We start from the raw sequence: 16,855 nt of genomic DNA on the forward strand, positions 1-16,855 counted from the left end.
TCAGCAGCTTGTAGCTCCATTTGTAACAAAAATTAAAAACATTTTTAAAGTAAATTCAATTAGTAAATTTGTAATTGTCTGACTAAACTATACTTTTAAATTTAATAAATTCATAGAGGTTTGGGTTGGAAAGGACCTCAGTAGATCATACAGTCCAAAATCCTCCCCGGGCAGGAAAGAGCGCTGGGGTTAGATGATCTCAGCCAAGTGAATGTCTAGCCTCTGTTCCACACATGTATACCAAACATGATAATTTTATGAGCAAACCAAGTTACACATAATACACTGTATGTTCTTAAAGTAGCAGAGTGAATTTATATCTGTAAATGGTGCTAAGGAAATAAGTATTGCATATATTTAAATTTTGCCCGAAGTTTGTTTTTTTCTGGAAAAAAACAGAAAAAAAAAGTTTTTTCCATGGCTTCAAAATTTCCGGAAATGTTACATTTCTAGGAATACAACAGCCTAAACAAACAATCTGTATTTTAAGGAGATGGCCTTTTAGAGAGAAAATACAGAAAGATTAATCTTCAAGTCTGATCCAGTAGAAGCAAAATATTAAAATCATCCACCGCCCCATGCTGCCGCTGCTTTGCATCTGGCTGCGCACTACCCTCCCCCCACCCCCAACTCGGCCCTGCAATGCTGCTGCTCTGCATCCAGTCCCATGCATGCTACCCTGCCCACCCCCCTTTCTTTCCCCCAGCTCCGCATCTGCCTGGTCTGCTCCGCTGGAGCCCCACCCTGCCCATCATTCTTGATGGGCATTCTTGATACAGCACTGGCTTCAGCCACGCTCCCCCAGAGCATTATGAACACACAGACAGATGGAGTGTGTGTACAGGAGGCCTCAAATGCCTCTACACAAATGTTCGTAGTATGGGAAACAAGCAGGAGGAACTCACCCTCCTGCTAGCCCGGACATAGTGGGGATCACTGAAACGTGGTGGGACTCAGCGCATGACTGGGCGGTGAATGTTGTGGCCTATAGGCTGTACAGGAGGGACAGGATATGAAGGAGAGGTGGGGGCATGGCACTCTATATTAACGAGGAATACACATCCTCGTCAATTAGCAACGAGTCAGAGGAGGGGCACTCTGAAGTGCTTTGGGTTAGAGCACAAGGCAGTTGAGGGGGAAGAGACTTAACGGTGGGGGTCTACTACAGACCTCCCAACCAGAGAGAAGAGCTTAACCAGTAATTCTTAAGTCAGCTCACAGAGGCAGTGAAGTCTAAGGATGTGGTAGTCATGGGTGACCTGAACTTCCTAGACATCTGCTGGGAAGAAAAGTCAGACAGGTCTAACCGCTCACACAGGTTCGTAGAGTGCAGGACCTCCATCTAACCCAGGAGGTGCACAGCCCCACCAAGGGAGATGCCTTGTTGAACCTAGTGCTGGCCATGGGTCATGACCTGGTGAGGGGGCTGCAAGTGCTCAACCACCTGGGCAACAGTGATCATCGCCTGCTGGAATTCACCATCCAGCACAAGGTGGCAAAGGCCTGCAGTAAGGCAGCAGCCCCAGATTTCAGGAGGGCAAACTTCAACAAGCTAAGGAGAATAGCCGGGGAAGCGCTGAGGTCCCAGAGGGGAGGGGAGCCAGGCGTCCAAGGAGAGTGGTCGCTCCTTAAGGAGACGATCCTCCAAGCCCAAAGGAAGGTAATCCCAACAAGGATCAAAGGGAACAGGAGGGCACACAAGCCTCCATGGCTCACCGAAAGCGTCCAGGAATGTCTCCTTGCTAAAAGGGAGGCGTACACCCAATTTAAAGGAGGGGCCATCATCAGGGACGACTATACTGCAGTCACTCAGGGATGTAGGGGGGCAGTCAGGAAGGCCAAGGCAGAGATGGAATTAGGACTAGCTTCCCAGGCTAAGGACAATAAGAAGTCCTTCTTTAAATACAAAGGGGGTTAAAAGAAGGTCCCAGGTAATGTGGGGCCCCTGCAGGACGCGTTGGGAAATTTGGTCGTCACACCAGACGACAAAGCTAACATGTTTAATGATTTCTTTGCCTCCGTCTTCCTAAGTAGGGACCAGAACAGCCACCTCCCTGCTGGGCCCCCCTCGGGCCCCGGGGGAGGCACACCTGGGCCAAGGGTTAGTGAGGAACTAGTTAGGGAGCTTCTGGAGGGGCTGGATGTATTCAAGTCAGCCGGTCCGGATAATCTCCACCCTAGAGTTCTAAAGCAGTTGGCCGAGGTCATTGCAGGACCCCTGACATGGCTTTATGAGCACTTGTGGTGCTCTGATGTGGTGCCGGAGGACTGGAAGAGAGCCAACGTGGTCCCCATCTTCAAAAAGGGGAAGAAGGAGGACCTGGGAAACTGTAGGCCAATTAGTTTTACCTCGATCCTAGGCAAGCTGTTTGAGAAAATTATTCTGGCACGCATCCATGAGGGGCCAGCAGGGGACTGCCTGCTTAGGGGCAACCAACACGGGTTCATCAGTGGCAGGTCCTGTCAGACCAACCTGGTGGCCTTTTATGATCAGATCACCAGAACATTAGATGCAGGGGTAGCAGTGGACATAGTCTTCCTGGACTTTCAGAAGACCTTCAACACTGTCTCTCACCCCGTTCTCATTAAGAAACTGGGGGACTGTCATGTCGACACCCACAGAGTCAACTGGGTCGCCAACTGGCTAGAGGGCTGCACCCAGAGGGTGGTAGTGGATGGGTCCTACTCAACCTGGAAGGACGTGGGCAGTGGGGTTCCGCAGGGCTCGGTCCTTGGGCCCGCACTGTTCAACATCTTCATCAGTGACTTGGATGAGGGGGTAAAAAACACCCTGTTCAAATTTGCTGATGACACTAAGATGTGGGGGGATGTGGGCACACTAGAAGGAAGCAACAGGCTACAATCAGACCTAGACAGGTTACAAGGGTGGGCGGACGAGAATAGGATGGGATTCAACACCAACAAGTGCAAAGTGATGCACCTGGGGAGGAACAACCCGCACCATACCTACAGGTTGGGAACTCCACTCTTGTCAGCACAGAGGTGGAAAACAATCTTGGAGTCATCATTGACTCCAAGATGAACATGGGCCAGCAGTGTGGGGAGGCAGTCAGGAAGGCCAACCGTACCTTGTCATGCATCCACAGATGCATCTCGAGCAGGTCCAAACAGGCGATCCTCCCCCTCTATGCGGCACTGGTCAGGCTGCAGTTGGAGTACTGCGTCCAGTTCTGGGTGCTGCACTTCAAGAGGGTTGTGGACAGCACGGAGAGGGTCCAGAGGAGGGCCACTCACATGATCAGGGGACAGCAGGGCAGGCCCTATGAGGAGAGGCTATGGGACCTGAACCTGTTCAGCCTCCAAAAGAGAAGGCTGAGGGGGGATTTAGTGGCTTGTCACAAACTAGTCAGGGGGGATCAGCAGGCATTGGGGGAGTCCCTGTTCCCCCGAGCACTGCCAGGAGTGACCAGGAATAATGGTCACAAGCTGGCAGATGGTAGGTTTAGGCTAAGTATCAGGAAGCGCTACTTCATGGTCAGGGCGGCTAGAATCTGGAACCAACTTCCAAGAGAAGTGGTGCAGGCTCCTGCCCTGGGGGTTTTTAAGAGGAAGTTAGATGAACACCTTGCTGGGGTCATTTGACCCCAGTACTCTTTCCTGCCATGGCAGGGGGTCGGACTAGATGATCTACTCAGGTCCCTTCTGACCCTCGAAACCATGAAACGATATACATGCACACACACATACAGAATATAGAAGGACAGATTTGAATTCTGGCATTTGATTGTGACTTAAAAAATACAATTTGAAATTCTGGTTCCGCCAGTAGTATCTGGTTGCTATAGGCAAGTTATTTAATATTAGCGTGTCCATTTTATAGCTGGGGACATGGAAACAACTCCTAGAATTCCTAATCTTTATTTTTCATGTTTATTTTACTTTGGGCCAACATCAATGTCTTTCTATATTTTTTACTCACTTAGCACAAGGCGGCCCTGAAACACTAGTGTAAAAATAGTAATATCTTCAATTACAGGCCCTCTGCTTAGGCCATGCAGTAAGTGGCAAATATACAATTGACATCACTATTAGGAAGAAAAAAAATCATGATCTCCTACCTCATATATTTGTCTCTACAAGTCTCTAGAAACTTTTCTAGTTGCGTTGGGGTAATTCGATCCAATTGGTACAAGACACGTGGCTGAAGAAATGACAAAACAGGAACACAGTGAGTTTGAAGCCCAGGAGATTATAGAACTTAATATAAGATTTCTGTTACTCTTGGAAAGTCTGTTACCTCTGTTGTGCCATTGTCATTAATACCATACTTGTCCCTGGTTTTCTTGATCTTTTCAGAAATACTTTTGAGGAATTTTTTAATTTCCTGAAAGTTGAGAGAGAGATAGATAAAGGAGCAATATAATCCATTTTGTATCACAGCCTGACCACAGGAAACTATGTGATTAGATCTTGTGAAGAACTCTTTTACAGAAGTAAATTGACAAGGCATGAAAGAGAGTCCTCCAAACCTAATAAGACTCACAGGTACAGCAAATCAAGCTCAGCTTTGGTGTAAATGCATGTCAGGTGGAATAAATCAGGAATTGGGACCAAGATGCACAAGTCATCCTTCATCAGTAAATTTCTTGAAAGCTGAGTTGGACTTAGCCCTTCTCTTGCCACCATCACCTCCTCATTGAAAACTTCTACTGTCCAACTTAAAATAAATCATTGTGAAAATATATGAATAAGGATTATGCCCAAATGTCTCAATCTCCATAGTTTTCTGGATTCATGAATAAGCTTTGCTGCCTGCCACGACAAATGCTTTACTATATTCCTCCTCCAGTCAATATTTAAAGACATACAACCTAAGTTACAAGCAGCACATAGCAGATGGCATGGGAGTGGGAGAGGGAGGGATGTGATAAGGACACCTGTTTTTTTGGATTCAAAATGTTAGTTATGGATTTGTTTAAAACTCATAATTTAATAGAAGTCAGCAATCTCTGCCTAGCCCTTGTCAACTGGTAACTTCTGCACTACTCTGCTCATACAACTGGTGTTTTTGTGCAAGCTGTGTGAAGCAGAAACCGAAGCAAACCTTTAAAATTATGCATTTGACATAACAAAAACCAAAAAACCCCCAGTGCAAGCCAATTATGCAAAACCAGCCTGAAGTGGGGTTCGTAAAATAAACATTATTTCAAAATTTAATGAACTAAGTGGCTGAGGTAAATATTGACTTCTTCCTTTAAAAAACTGCCACTCTGAAACAAACTTTTTTGATATATTTCTGTATTTTAGAAGTCAGTGAAACTGAAATGGCCAAGAAATGGGTTTACATTTCATTTTTGTCAAGATGTTAAACAATGCCCAATATTACAATGCAAGTTGGTTGAGGAGCAAATACATAATTTAAAAAAAATGTCAAAAATGATCCAAGGGTACCAGTTTTGAAAAACAAAAGACAGTTCATTTTTCGCAGTTCATTCAAATTCTTTATCCGTTTACAGAAACTGCTAACTGGACTGGAAACTTATGCAGATGCTTATCCACTGGATACTGGACTGATTCCACACAGTTCATCCAAACTGTTCTGAGTATGAAAACTCTTCAGTACTGTATGAAATCTCTACTGTAGTTGGGAACATAATAATACTATTCCATCTATTGAGTAAATACCAGAAGTAGCTGCCTTTTCTAATAGATCTATTTTTCCTGCAAGTAACACAACTAGTATTAGCGGTGTTCATGACAAGAGTCTGCAGGGTCCTAACATGTTGGTGTTCTCTGCTCATCATTCAAGGCATTTTCAGATATTGTCTATTACTGTAAATCTGAGTTGGAACATGGGGACAAAATGGAAGAGGAGAAACAAAAGGGTGTTTTTTAGCTTATATGCATTTAGAAGCCTTAATATATTCACACACTTATTTTTTGTTTGCAATATCCTGTTTTCTAAATCATGCATCCCAAGTACTACACCCTTCAGCACTGCTACAGAACCTTTCCATCAGAAGAACTCAAAGTGTATCAATTCCTCTTTAAGCTTAAATGATGCAAAACAGTGGGGTAGCAAAGCCTTTGTCTCCCTACTACAAAACAGGGGTAAAGGACAGAGATTGCACAATTTCTGTAAGAAGTCTGCAAGATATCAAAAAATCATGAAGTGTTAAAAAGCAATCATTGAGAATTTACCAACCTTTTTCTCCACAGCTAGGAGAAATATCTAGATATTGATGCAGATATATCTCGATATCAATATCTCTATATCTATCTATATTTTTTTAAGCAAAGATGTTTCACCTGACCACATGCCTCCAGGAAGTTGGGATTTTACAAAATTAAACCATATACCAAGATCCTTGCGATAAAAATATAATCACAAGAAATAGCAACCTGAAAGTTTGTGACAGAGCCAGGACTTAGACCTGGATAACTCAATTTCCAACCAGATGCTTTCATAACTCATTCTTCAAATGAATCCTACTACTTCAGTTGTACCTCTATACCTGGGAATTTTTCAGTACAAATTATCAGAGTTCCCTTTTATACAGACTCCTAGCCAGAAATGTTAGGTGATCAACTTAAATGCTTGTTTCATACATCAGAAAAAAGAAATGAAGTTGTGGAATACAAGGCAGATTTCCAAAGATAGTTATTCTTTATTCTCAAGTGTCTTCTGCAAGCAAAGGAGAAGGATTGGAGGGGGAAATAAATAACTAAGATTTTTAAAGTTCACAGGAGCTCTTAAGATCTTCCCCATTTCAATGAGAAATGAAGAATAAAGAAGCATCCTTCAGTTCCTGTACTGAAGCACACTGAGTTTTAAACTGTCAGTAAATTTGAGTTTAGAATTTTACCTATTGAAAAGGACAGATTTTAGAGAAGGGAGGGGGAGGACGAGAAGGGAATATAGTGTGCTAAAATAAAGCCTCAAGCAACTAGATCTTGAAATTCAGCTGGAAGGGACTCTCTCATCATGTCTCACGTTAGACCCCAAAAATGGGGACTTGAGGTTACTTAAGGAAAATCTTGATTAGAATTTGCACCACAGTAATGCCAGTTTATTATCTTAAGCTCTTGCACAAACACTTTTGGTTACACAGCACTAACATTAAGGCTCACACAATGCACACACTTATACAATTACCTCATTATACTTTTTATAACCTGTCTCAGTTAAGGCCTTCAAGGATCAGTAAAATGAAATGGAAAAAAAAAGCAATAATATTGGAATTTACAAATCAGAGAGAGAAATCTGGATGCTGTTAAAATAATGTAACCATATCTAAGAATCTTAATTTGAATTTTCTTATTAGAAGTATAATTTAGTTTCTTCTGATGTGCACATCTGAAATTAAGAGACTTACTATGAACTTTAGTACACTAATGTGTCAGAATGCTTTACTGGAAACCATGTACAAATTTGTTCCAGGCAGCACAATGAATGATCTGTATATATTAGTACTATGCTATCCCCGATATCCTTCCAATGTAGATAATTACCATAAATTCATTTTGCAGAGAGCCAGAATTAGGTCTAATACATTCCAAGACATGAGATGCAAGTATCTCAGCCCCTGCTCAGAGACATACCCTGTTTTCTTTAAATATTTTTTCAAATATAAAAAATTCATAGAGGAACACAAAAGTAGTAAATGACTTGCATCGAATTGCTGGGGTTAACCACTCATGAACAAGGTATCAAGAAATCTCTTAAAAGACAGATTAGTATAGAAGCTGCTGGTGCAAATGGCCTTCTAAAAAAAATTAATAAAGAGCTCTGGATCAATCCTAAGAAAGTTGGATTATTCCAAATTCCTGAGAGGGGGATTAACTAATGATGTAGCAAACAGATAAAGAAGAAGACATTACCTGTAAAAAACTGTCTTGGCAGCAGAGGAATTCATTCTTTTTCATGATGGACTCAGCAGTTAATACCAATTCATTTTTACTAAGAGCTGGTTCACTCTGACATGGATAAACTGCCTTAAGCAAAAACAACACACGTTTTACTTCTACTTATACAGATACACAAGGACATTTAATAGTTTAGAAATACATTTATTCTTCTTGAATTCTATAGACCAAGTGGATTAGAAAGATGTACAATGCTTGGCTGAAGAGCATTACAGATTTGTGTGACTGGGAAGTTACCATGCCATGCATTTCTGGTTACACAAATCACCATGCCTCAGCCACCAAAGTCTGAAAGTCTTTTTCCATGAAAAAAATCCTTTGTCTTAGCCAAGAGTAAAACATATGAATACTGCAACAATGAAGAGATATTAACTACACTGTTATTTGAACATTACACAAAATGACATGCTATGCCTACCTAGACAGTCTTGAGAGTTGAGAAATCCAGTAGTCCCAAGAAAAAAGACAAAGTTATTGCATCAAATGATTTATGCTGAAAGTATCCAATCCAATGCCCAATTAATCAGAATAAGAGTTAAGCACTGACTTTAATGAGCTTTGGATCAAGCCATAAGAGGATGTCTAATCTTTTTTAAATACCCAAAATATCCTTCATAGTTGATACATTGGTCTAGTTGCTCATATTTAAAGCAAAATAATTAGACAGGCCTCTTACAGACACAGGTACATTAATAAACCCTGATCCGGAAAATAATTAAAACAGAAACTTTTAAAGAGATCCTTAAAGTGATTCATCATATTGATTTTTTCTCCTGGATGCTCAAGCATTGCTCCATATCACTGAAAGCTAAAAAGCCTAAATATTAAAGCTTACTCTGATATTGTCCAGAACCCGTTTGAACTCCAAGGGTTCGTCCTTCCCTTCCATGGCTGCTGGATCTAAACCATCTCCTCCGTAAATGAACTGAACAATGTCACCAGTAGAACTTCTAACAGTCAAGTCATATTGAGAGCAAAGATCTTCAAGTGATTTCACCAGCCGCCTCTAAGAAAAGGAAAGGAAGATGCTTCCTGGGAATATCCATACATTTGCGTAACAAAAAACCTAAACAAATCTGGGTCAAGGAAATAATTGGGTAACAGCGAGAAGCAAGTATCTTTATCTGCTTAGTTCACAGACAATTTTAATTCTATACTTGGGGGAGGGGGGGTGAGGCACTGACAAGACACCAAACACAGCAATGATAAGAAAAGGTCAAAGTAAAAGTTTGCACGCTTCTCCTCCATCACCTCTCATCTTTGTAAATGCAGAAATGAAGAGCTACCACCTTTAGCACTTGATGCAGCCATTTAGATAAATCAAAACAAGTTTTACAACAGTCTTTTCAAATGACATATTTTTTTAAAGCAGCTTTGATGATTTTTGACCTTTTTCTTAAAATGCATAAGTGAGCCTTAACAGATATATCATCCTCTTGTTGTGGAGAGGGAAAAACAAACATGCACAGTCATGACTAAGTTATCTTACTCCCAAATTTGTTGTTTTAAACAACAGTCTAATAATTTATGGAGTTAGAGTCAAGGTTATTTGGCGATAACTTATTTAGCATTAGTTTATGTAGAAGCAACATCTTTTTTATTGGCACACCACGCTGGGGGAATTATACTACCTTCCCTTGTAGGTATTAAAAAACGTTAGTATTTAGGTCCATTCTACTTGAAAGACAGACCCTGCAGTTCATATTTTGGAATGAGAAGAAATGCAAAAATACTATTTTAAGAAATCAATCACTATATTTCAGACTCCAAAATACATCTATGCAGGCCATAGCATGACTTAAATTGATGTTTCTTGCTATTTTTCTTATCTCTTATCTAACTGCAAGATTTAAGACAGAGTATGATCCTACGAAGTGAGAACACCCGGAATTCCAAATAAATGCACAGAAATGGTCAACACTTTGCAACACTTGCAGACAACTTCTATTTCAAAACCCAGTATGTCACAAATTTTTAAGTCACATAAAAAAGAATCTAGGTAATTTAGTCCAAAATCCCCATAAATTGTTCCACGAAAGTGCCCTGAATTACTTTATATGTCACAATTTATCGGTCTGATCTTTCAAGACCTCTATAAAGGGAATTCTATTGGGACTTAAGTGGTTTGGTCACAGACACCACATTATTTTTCTTCTTTTTGTGATGTACCAGCATCAGAGAGAACTGTAGCAAGGTGCGGGGCCCAAGGCAAATCAGCCTGTGGTGGTAGGGGAGGTGGTGAGCAGCTGGGCATGAAGTCAGCCCAGCTCCGCGGTGCCCCCTAAAGCATGGGGCCTGAGGCAGTTGCTCCAATTCGCACCCCACTAGGGACAGCCCTGACCAGCACTCGATAATATTAGGAGGAATAGACACTAGGCCAAGAACCATATCCCTACTGGAGGGAAAGAAATGTGGAAGGTATAAGGAGGAGTCTAACACTTAAGGAGTTTTAGGGAAGAGCCTCTGAGTGTTACATTTTGATTCAGACTGAATTTTATATTTCCTGAAAGATAAAAGAAAAATGCAACTTCCTTACTTGTTACATCATATAGGCATTTCCACAAGTCTTTCAAGTAGACACAGGGAGAAAAAAGGTGAGAGCAGCAACATTAAATGCCTCGTTATCTTTTATAATAAGTAACTACATTTTAAGTCACTAATGTACAATTTTCTATGCAGGAGTCACATCATACAAAACACGTGGAAGAATTCCCTCCCATTAAGAACTGCACACTAACTTATGGATTTTAACTAGTCAGTTTCATCAGTGTGCAGACTAGTCTGTAACACTACTCCCATTTATGTTAGTGGTGGAATTCCTTTTTATTTAAGGAAGTAGGTTTAGTTTTGGCTTTTTCTGGGGGCAGGGAAAAAAACAATTCTGAGTAAGAATTGCATGCCTAACTTGAGTAGTTTCATGGAGATAAATGAGGCTAGGCTGTTCATGGGAGCAGAGTAAACTAGTTTGTTCCAGAAAAGTTTGTGTTACATCACAGCTGCTACCTAGGAGCGAACTAGGGATATACACAGCCAAAAGCTAGTACGTCAGGGTGAAAAGCCAAGTTCTCACAACTTGCATCTTCTGAGGGGGACTTGTAACAAAGTTACATTTTCATCTAGATAAGTAACTGTCATTCAATTAAATGTCAGAACCAGGGTGACTACTACTAACATCTTTGTTTCTTACTGAACTAGTAAGTTAGTTACCATACTGGATCAATGTTCCACACCCTCAGATCTCCACTGGTTTCAACAGAATTTCTGGGCATGCACCACTTCAACACAGGCACTCAATTAGATCAGGACCCATGAGCAAGGATTCTCAGACATACTCCACCGATAAATAAAAACAGTGTATAAGCATGATACAGTAAGTACCATTTAGTAAAGGCCCAAGTTAGAAGCCTCATTACTGTACTTTTATCACCAAACATTAGATAAATATGTCAGTTTACTTCAAGGTATAACTTACAATCATAATCCCCCTAGTTAGAAGGAGACTGTATCCATGCCTACATACTTGTCAGTTACCTGCATATATCCAGTTTCGGCTGTTTTTACAGCTGTATCAACAAGACCTTCCCGACCAGCCATGGTGTGGAAGAAAAACTCTGTAGGAGTCAGGCCAGAATAGAAACTATTGGCAACAAAACCTTTTGCGGCTGGAAGCTATAGAGAAGTGAGAGAAGGAAAAAATAAAACTTGAGACGGTGCATTTTTATACATCCAGGACAGAAAGATATTTCTTGTATATAACCAATATTAAGTCCATGAGCACTCTGTGTACATTCCAATCTGCAACACAGTTGAAGGACAGTAAGAACACTCATTTGGCTATGTATATGCAAAAAAATACAGTAGTTTCTTTGCTATAGCCTGTACCTTTTTAAACCAAAAGCAGCTGGTGAAAATTAAATGCAACAAAACTGGATTCCCAAAAGTCCTGAATTTTGGTGGCAAGGAAGCAATGGCATGGTTAACTGCCATAGTTCTGGGCTTGGGCATCTTTCACATGCACTAGAATTCTTGAAATACACTACTGCACAGGATAGTTAGGAAACCATACAGCAATGTTCCACTTTGTAAAAAGCCAGTATGTAAAAAAAATTGAATGGATTAATGAATTTTCCTAAAGTAATAAGAATGATGAATATTCTTATTCCTGGATTTATTTTAATATACAAGTATTTCAGTGAAAGGACCATTTCTGAGAAAACAGAAAACAAACAGAGACCTGAGTTGTTAAAGTTCAGGTTAATGAAACTTTTTAAAAAACTAGTCCAGGCACAAAATTATATATGAAATGTTTTATCTGATTATTTATCCTTAGAAGTGGTCTTTTTAGAAACATATTGGTGAAAGACTCCAGTGGCTACTCAACTGAGCTCATTTCCACTATACAGATTTCATTAAAAATTTTAGCAAATGCAAGGCTACTCACCTTGGAATGCTTCTCAAAGTGAGGTAGAGACCGATTTTCAAATCCATCAGGCACTCGTGACCCACTGATAGCCTGCTGCCCTACACAGGCAATCATCTGGGATATATTAATAAAGGAACCTTTAGGGTAAAACAAACAACCCAATCAACAATATCCATTGCATATTCAAAACAGAAATAGGCCACACCACTTCCTCAATATCTTTTTTCTTTTTCTTTTAAATAGGCATCAGTTAACTGAACAGTTCTGTTACTTGTTCCATTCAATCACACCACACACAAGCCAGTTATCCATTAGGGCTGTGTGAATCTTCGGTCCCAGACTCAATTCAGTGGAGATTGAGCCCGATTTGGTGGCTGAATCTCCAAATCCAAATGGAATCAGGAGACCCTTTAATCTCTCCGAATTGAAATCAGAAAGATTTGGCGATTTGGATATAGACACAGCTTTAAATTTTTTTTCTACATACCTCACGGTATCAGGCGGCTTGTGAATGCTGCGATGCTTGGGCGCATGGAGTGTCCTACAGGAGTACGGGGGGCTCCCCAGCACACTTGGCAGCAGACCTGGAAGTGGACCAGAAGCGCTTCCAGTCCACTGCTGGGTCCACTGGGGTGCACCTGGGGGGGGGGGGGGAAGGGAGGGGGAACCCTCTGCGTGCTCCCGGTGGATCCAGAAGTGAACCAGAAGTGAACCAGGGGGCCGCTCCACACTTCTGTGGGACACTCCACCTGCCCCACCATCGCAATGTTCACAAGCTGTAAGTGAAAAATTAGCTGTGTCTATGCCTGAATCATCAACTCTTCAGATTCAGATTCAGCCGAATCAAATCAGAGACAGTAATCTAAATCAATGAATCAAATCACTGTCCCCGATTCGTGCCGAGTCTGAATCAAGTACGGCCTGGTTTCACACACCCCTATTATCCATACAATTCAAGTACCTTCTATTATTATGTTTTTCTGTGATACTATGTTCTTCCTTGATTACAGCTCTTAGGTTAGCTGGCCTTGCATTATTCATTATTGTACAGATTGTGATCTAGTTCTTTAAGTGCAATTTGTTTTGTTTATCACTAAAATTGTAATATTTTGCTGGTGACAAGTACAATACAAACTGCCTTAAACCACAGGGCACTAAGAGTCATTCCCTCAACAGTTTTCTTTATTTCATCCTGACAAGACAACCAGAAAAACAAACAAACAAACAAACCAACCAACCATGCCTGCTACATCTTTGTTTTTAGGATCTCAAAGTCTGTTACAGATCTAAATAGAATACAATTCACCCAATGATGAATTACTACATTTTGTTAGCAGATTCAGAAATGGATCCAGATGGTGTGCGAAAGAGAAGAATAATTTTATTCAATTGATCTTGCAAAACAGTAATGACTAGGAAGATGGATTACCACGACAGCTTGATATGGGGACATATGGACTTCAGTTGGGCTTCTATAAAAAGGGATTTTATTTATTTATTGCCATTTTTTTCCACAGGTTACTTGATCCTGTTGATACTATAAGATCTTTTTCATGGTGTATTTCTGCAAGCATCTCAAAGGCAGCAAAGCTGGAAGGAAAGTCTTATCTTATGGTAGCAAAAATCTAAACATGAATGGTTACATTAAGTCTTGTGCTTAGTGTTAGTCAATTGAAACATATGCAGCTAACTTATCTTTTTACTGCAGCATGCTATAAACCTTTTTACACAACTGCATATAGTTTGAGAGGTGGGGTAATGAGTAGTCATTTCACTTGTGCTGACCACTGATTTTAAAGAGCACTGATGTAGGCAGCAGTTTCACTGTATTCCAGAACTTAACTAATCTTACCTTTAGAACCACAGAGAGCCATGATAAGTGGACTGTTACTCTTGTCCAATTCTCTGAGACAGGCACTGCCAGCATGGTCTCTGATAACAGAGAGCTCTTTAAGAATTAAAGCCTAGGATCAAAGAATTTATACATTTAATAGATACAGAAACACTATGACCAAAAGCTTCACAGTACTCAGGGAGAAGGCAGGATAGGGTAAGACCTTAAAACTAACTAAGCTATTATATAAAGGCACCAAAATGGTCCACTGAAGCATCCAATCTATACAAATACTGGGGAGCTAGGTCAAACTAATGTGCTTCCTCTTCCAGTAAAGCATTGTGCTCCTCCCCCTCCCCACTTCACTTCTGTCAGTAACCTATATGACAATAAATAGTCTACAAACATCTAGCCTTGGGACAGGGAAATGCAATGAAGGACATGTCAAAGCCCCTTCCAGCCCTGTTTCCTTTGACTGATTCTATGAATAAAACAACTATGACTAAAACAACTATGACTTTAAGGTAGTATGGTATTTATCTGAGCCCAAGGCAACTTTGAATTTAATACAACCTCCCCAATAATTAGATCCTAGACATGGAAAATTGATAAATTTATTAGTCTTCTATGTTTATAACAAACTAGAGGATAATCTTACAATTCATACTCCCATCACTGCTACAAGTTGGGAAAGGAATAGCAGGGAGGTAAGCAGTGGCAAGGGGGCAGGCAGTGAGAGAGTCAAGTGATATGACCCCTGCCTCTTGCCCTCTGCCACCTGTTGAATGAGGAAAAACCTCATCTTGGGTTTGAGTTAATACAATAGAATTTACATAACAGAGACAACAGAATGCAAGATCCATTGATAATTGGCAAGTTTTGACAATAAAAATTATTTTGAAGTTCCAGGAGCAGTACCTGTCCATGAACCTGCACCACCTTCCCTAACACCAGAAATAGGCACCAGCAGCAGAATGACAGTCTCCTCCACCCCAAGTTCATCTCCACCATGAGCCTCCCACTGCCAAAGGAGGAGCTGGATCTGGAACCAGGGGACCCGAGTGCAGAGGACCCGGGGAACCATGAGTTTCTGTACCTAGGAGGCCGAAGTGAAGTTCATAGGCCTGGCTGTGAAAAGTGGGTTGTAAATTCCCTTTCAGAATCAGGCCTGAGAGACTGAAGACAGAGCATTTTCTTTTGTGAGAAATGTGCCCCCACAGGTAGTTGGGTATTCTTGTCTTTGATATAGTCTAGTGTGCAGTTTGCCGGGGTACTGGAGATATATTGGCAGGTTTTGTGTTTTGAGATGTAGGAAGTTGGCTGCTGGTGATGAGGTTAGCAAGGTTCAGTGCTTGTTTGAATTTACAAACCACTTTTCACAGCTGGGCCTATGAACTTCACCTTCTAGTACAGTAGTATTATGTATTTTTTCTTGTCTGTTTTACGTAATCAAAAAACGTATAACCACTCTTTTTGCTTTTGTATATACACGCTTGCCAATTGTTCATGACTTTGATGAGAAGGAAGACAAGATTTATCAGTTTTGTTTTGCTGCCATCGCCAAGGGGGCATGTCATGTCTGAGTTTTACCTGTCGGTTAGAGTGCCGATGCCAGCAAAGCAAAGGACCATAATAACTTATGGACGCAGGCCATAAAGACCCCTCTCAGCACTAGTAGCCTTTATTTCTTTGCTAAAAGAAGCATTGCAGTTGGAGTTTGTTAACAGTTTGTTCTCCACACTTAAGGAGCTAGTTGTCTGCAATGATAAGTATTGCAGGTGCCAATCATAAGATTGACCTTTTGAACCCACTGAGGGCAGCCAGATGAATAATGTATCTAGGTCAAATGAATAGGTATCTAGGTCACTGTGTAAGAACGTAATTGGCAGTCAGTAAATATTCACAATTGGCATGAAGTGATTGGTCACTGCTGACTATAACTAAGAGCAGATTCCCACCATTAAGTGGAGAACTCCGAGCACACCAAGGAGACACAGCAGATTGGCCACCTGTAGACATCTCCCCGCCACCGACCTTCATTTTGGCGTATTCGTTTCTCACCGGTTCGTCTGTTCTTCTCGTCAAAGAGCTCTCGGAAGTTTGCTGATCGAAAGTGCGTTATAGTTTCCCTGTATATGAGCTGTTGACCAGTTCTGGGACTACTGAGTTGGGCAGCCGCACCTAGCCTCCAGGTTAGAAAGCAAGGGCTTGGCTCAGGAGCCCCGTGAACCAACAGACCCCTTTAGACCGTTCTGTTTTATGCACTGTAACTGAACAAGTCAGCTATCCTGTACCATCGGTAGCGTAAGTACAATAAACCTTTCATACAACCAATACGCTTCAAGCCACCTGACTCCTACTCGCCGCTACTCCCCACCTGTCCGGTCATCTATCCCTTCTGCGCCAAGCCGGTGGTGCTGACCCAGGCTCACAGGTCAAGGGTACACCGGTTACGAGGTGCAACACACTTCAGCCTCCTATGTACAGAAACTCATGGGCTCAATAGAGACATTGGAATTCTGACACTACAACCTGCTGGACATCTGACGCCCCAGGTATCTCTCCACTTTTACCTGCTACATCCCCTTTCCCCCTCCACCCCAGCTTGTCCCTCACCCTCTGACATCTCCATTTCCATTTTCACTGACTGGCTTTCTTACCTGCATTGCATGCCAGCCTCTGGCTGCTTTACTATTCCCATTTCAACTGCA

The 16,855-nt window shown here is 41.4% G+C and overlaps 1 protein-coding gene across 2 annotated transcripts in view; it reads right to left on the minus strand.

Moving 5' to 3' along the window:
* The window catches only part of POLR3A (RNA polymerase III subunit A), a 57,511-nt gene that overhangs the window by 16,440 nt on the left and 24,216 nt on the right, over positions 1 to 16,855 (minus strand). For both annotated transcript variants that reach the window (XM_090057341.1, XM_090057342.1), the window contains exons 17-23: positions 14,163 to 14,274; positions 12,329 to 12,447; positions 11,419 to 11,556; positions 8,723 to 8,893; positions 7,843 to 7,956; positions 4,259 to 4,345; positions 4,080 to 4,162 (exon numbers count right to left, since the gene is read on the minus strand). In XM_090057341.1, coding sequence (XP_089913467.1) covers positions 4,080 to 4,162; positions 4,259 to 4,345; positions 7,843 to 7,956; positions 8,723 to 8,893; positions 11,419 to 11,556; positions 12,329 to 12,447; positions 14,163 to 14,274 — 824 coding nt within the window. The remainder of the gene's footprint in view (positions 1 to 4,079; positions 4,163 to 4,258; positions 4,346 to 7,842; positions 7,957 to 8,722; positions 8,894 to 11,418; positions 11,557 to 12,328; positions 12,448 to 14,162; positions 14,275 to 16,855) is intronic.

This window comes from Crocodylus siamensis, chromosome 7 (genome assembly GCF_052110815.1).
Source record: "Crocodylus siamensis isolate JL-2025a chromosome 7, ASM5211081v1, whole genome shotgun sequence".
NCBI lineage: Eukaryota > Metazoa > Chordata > Crocodylia > Crocodylidae > Crocodylus > Crocodylus siamensis.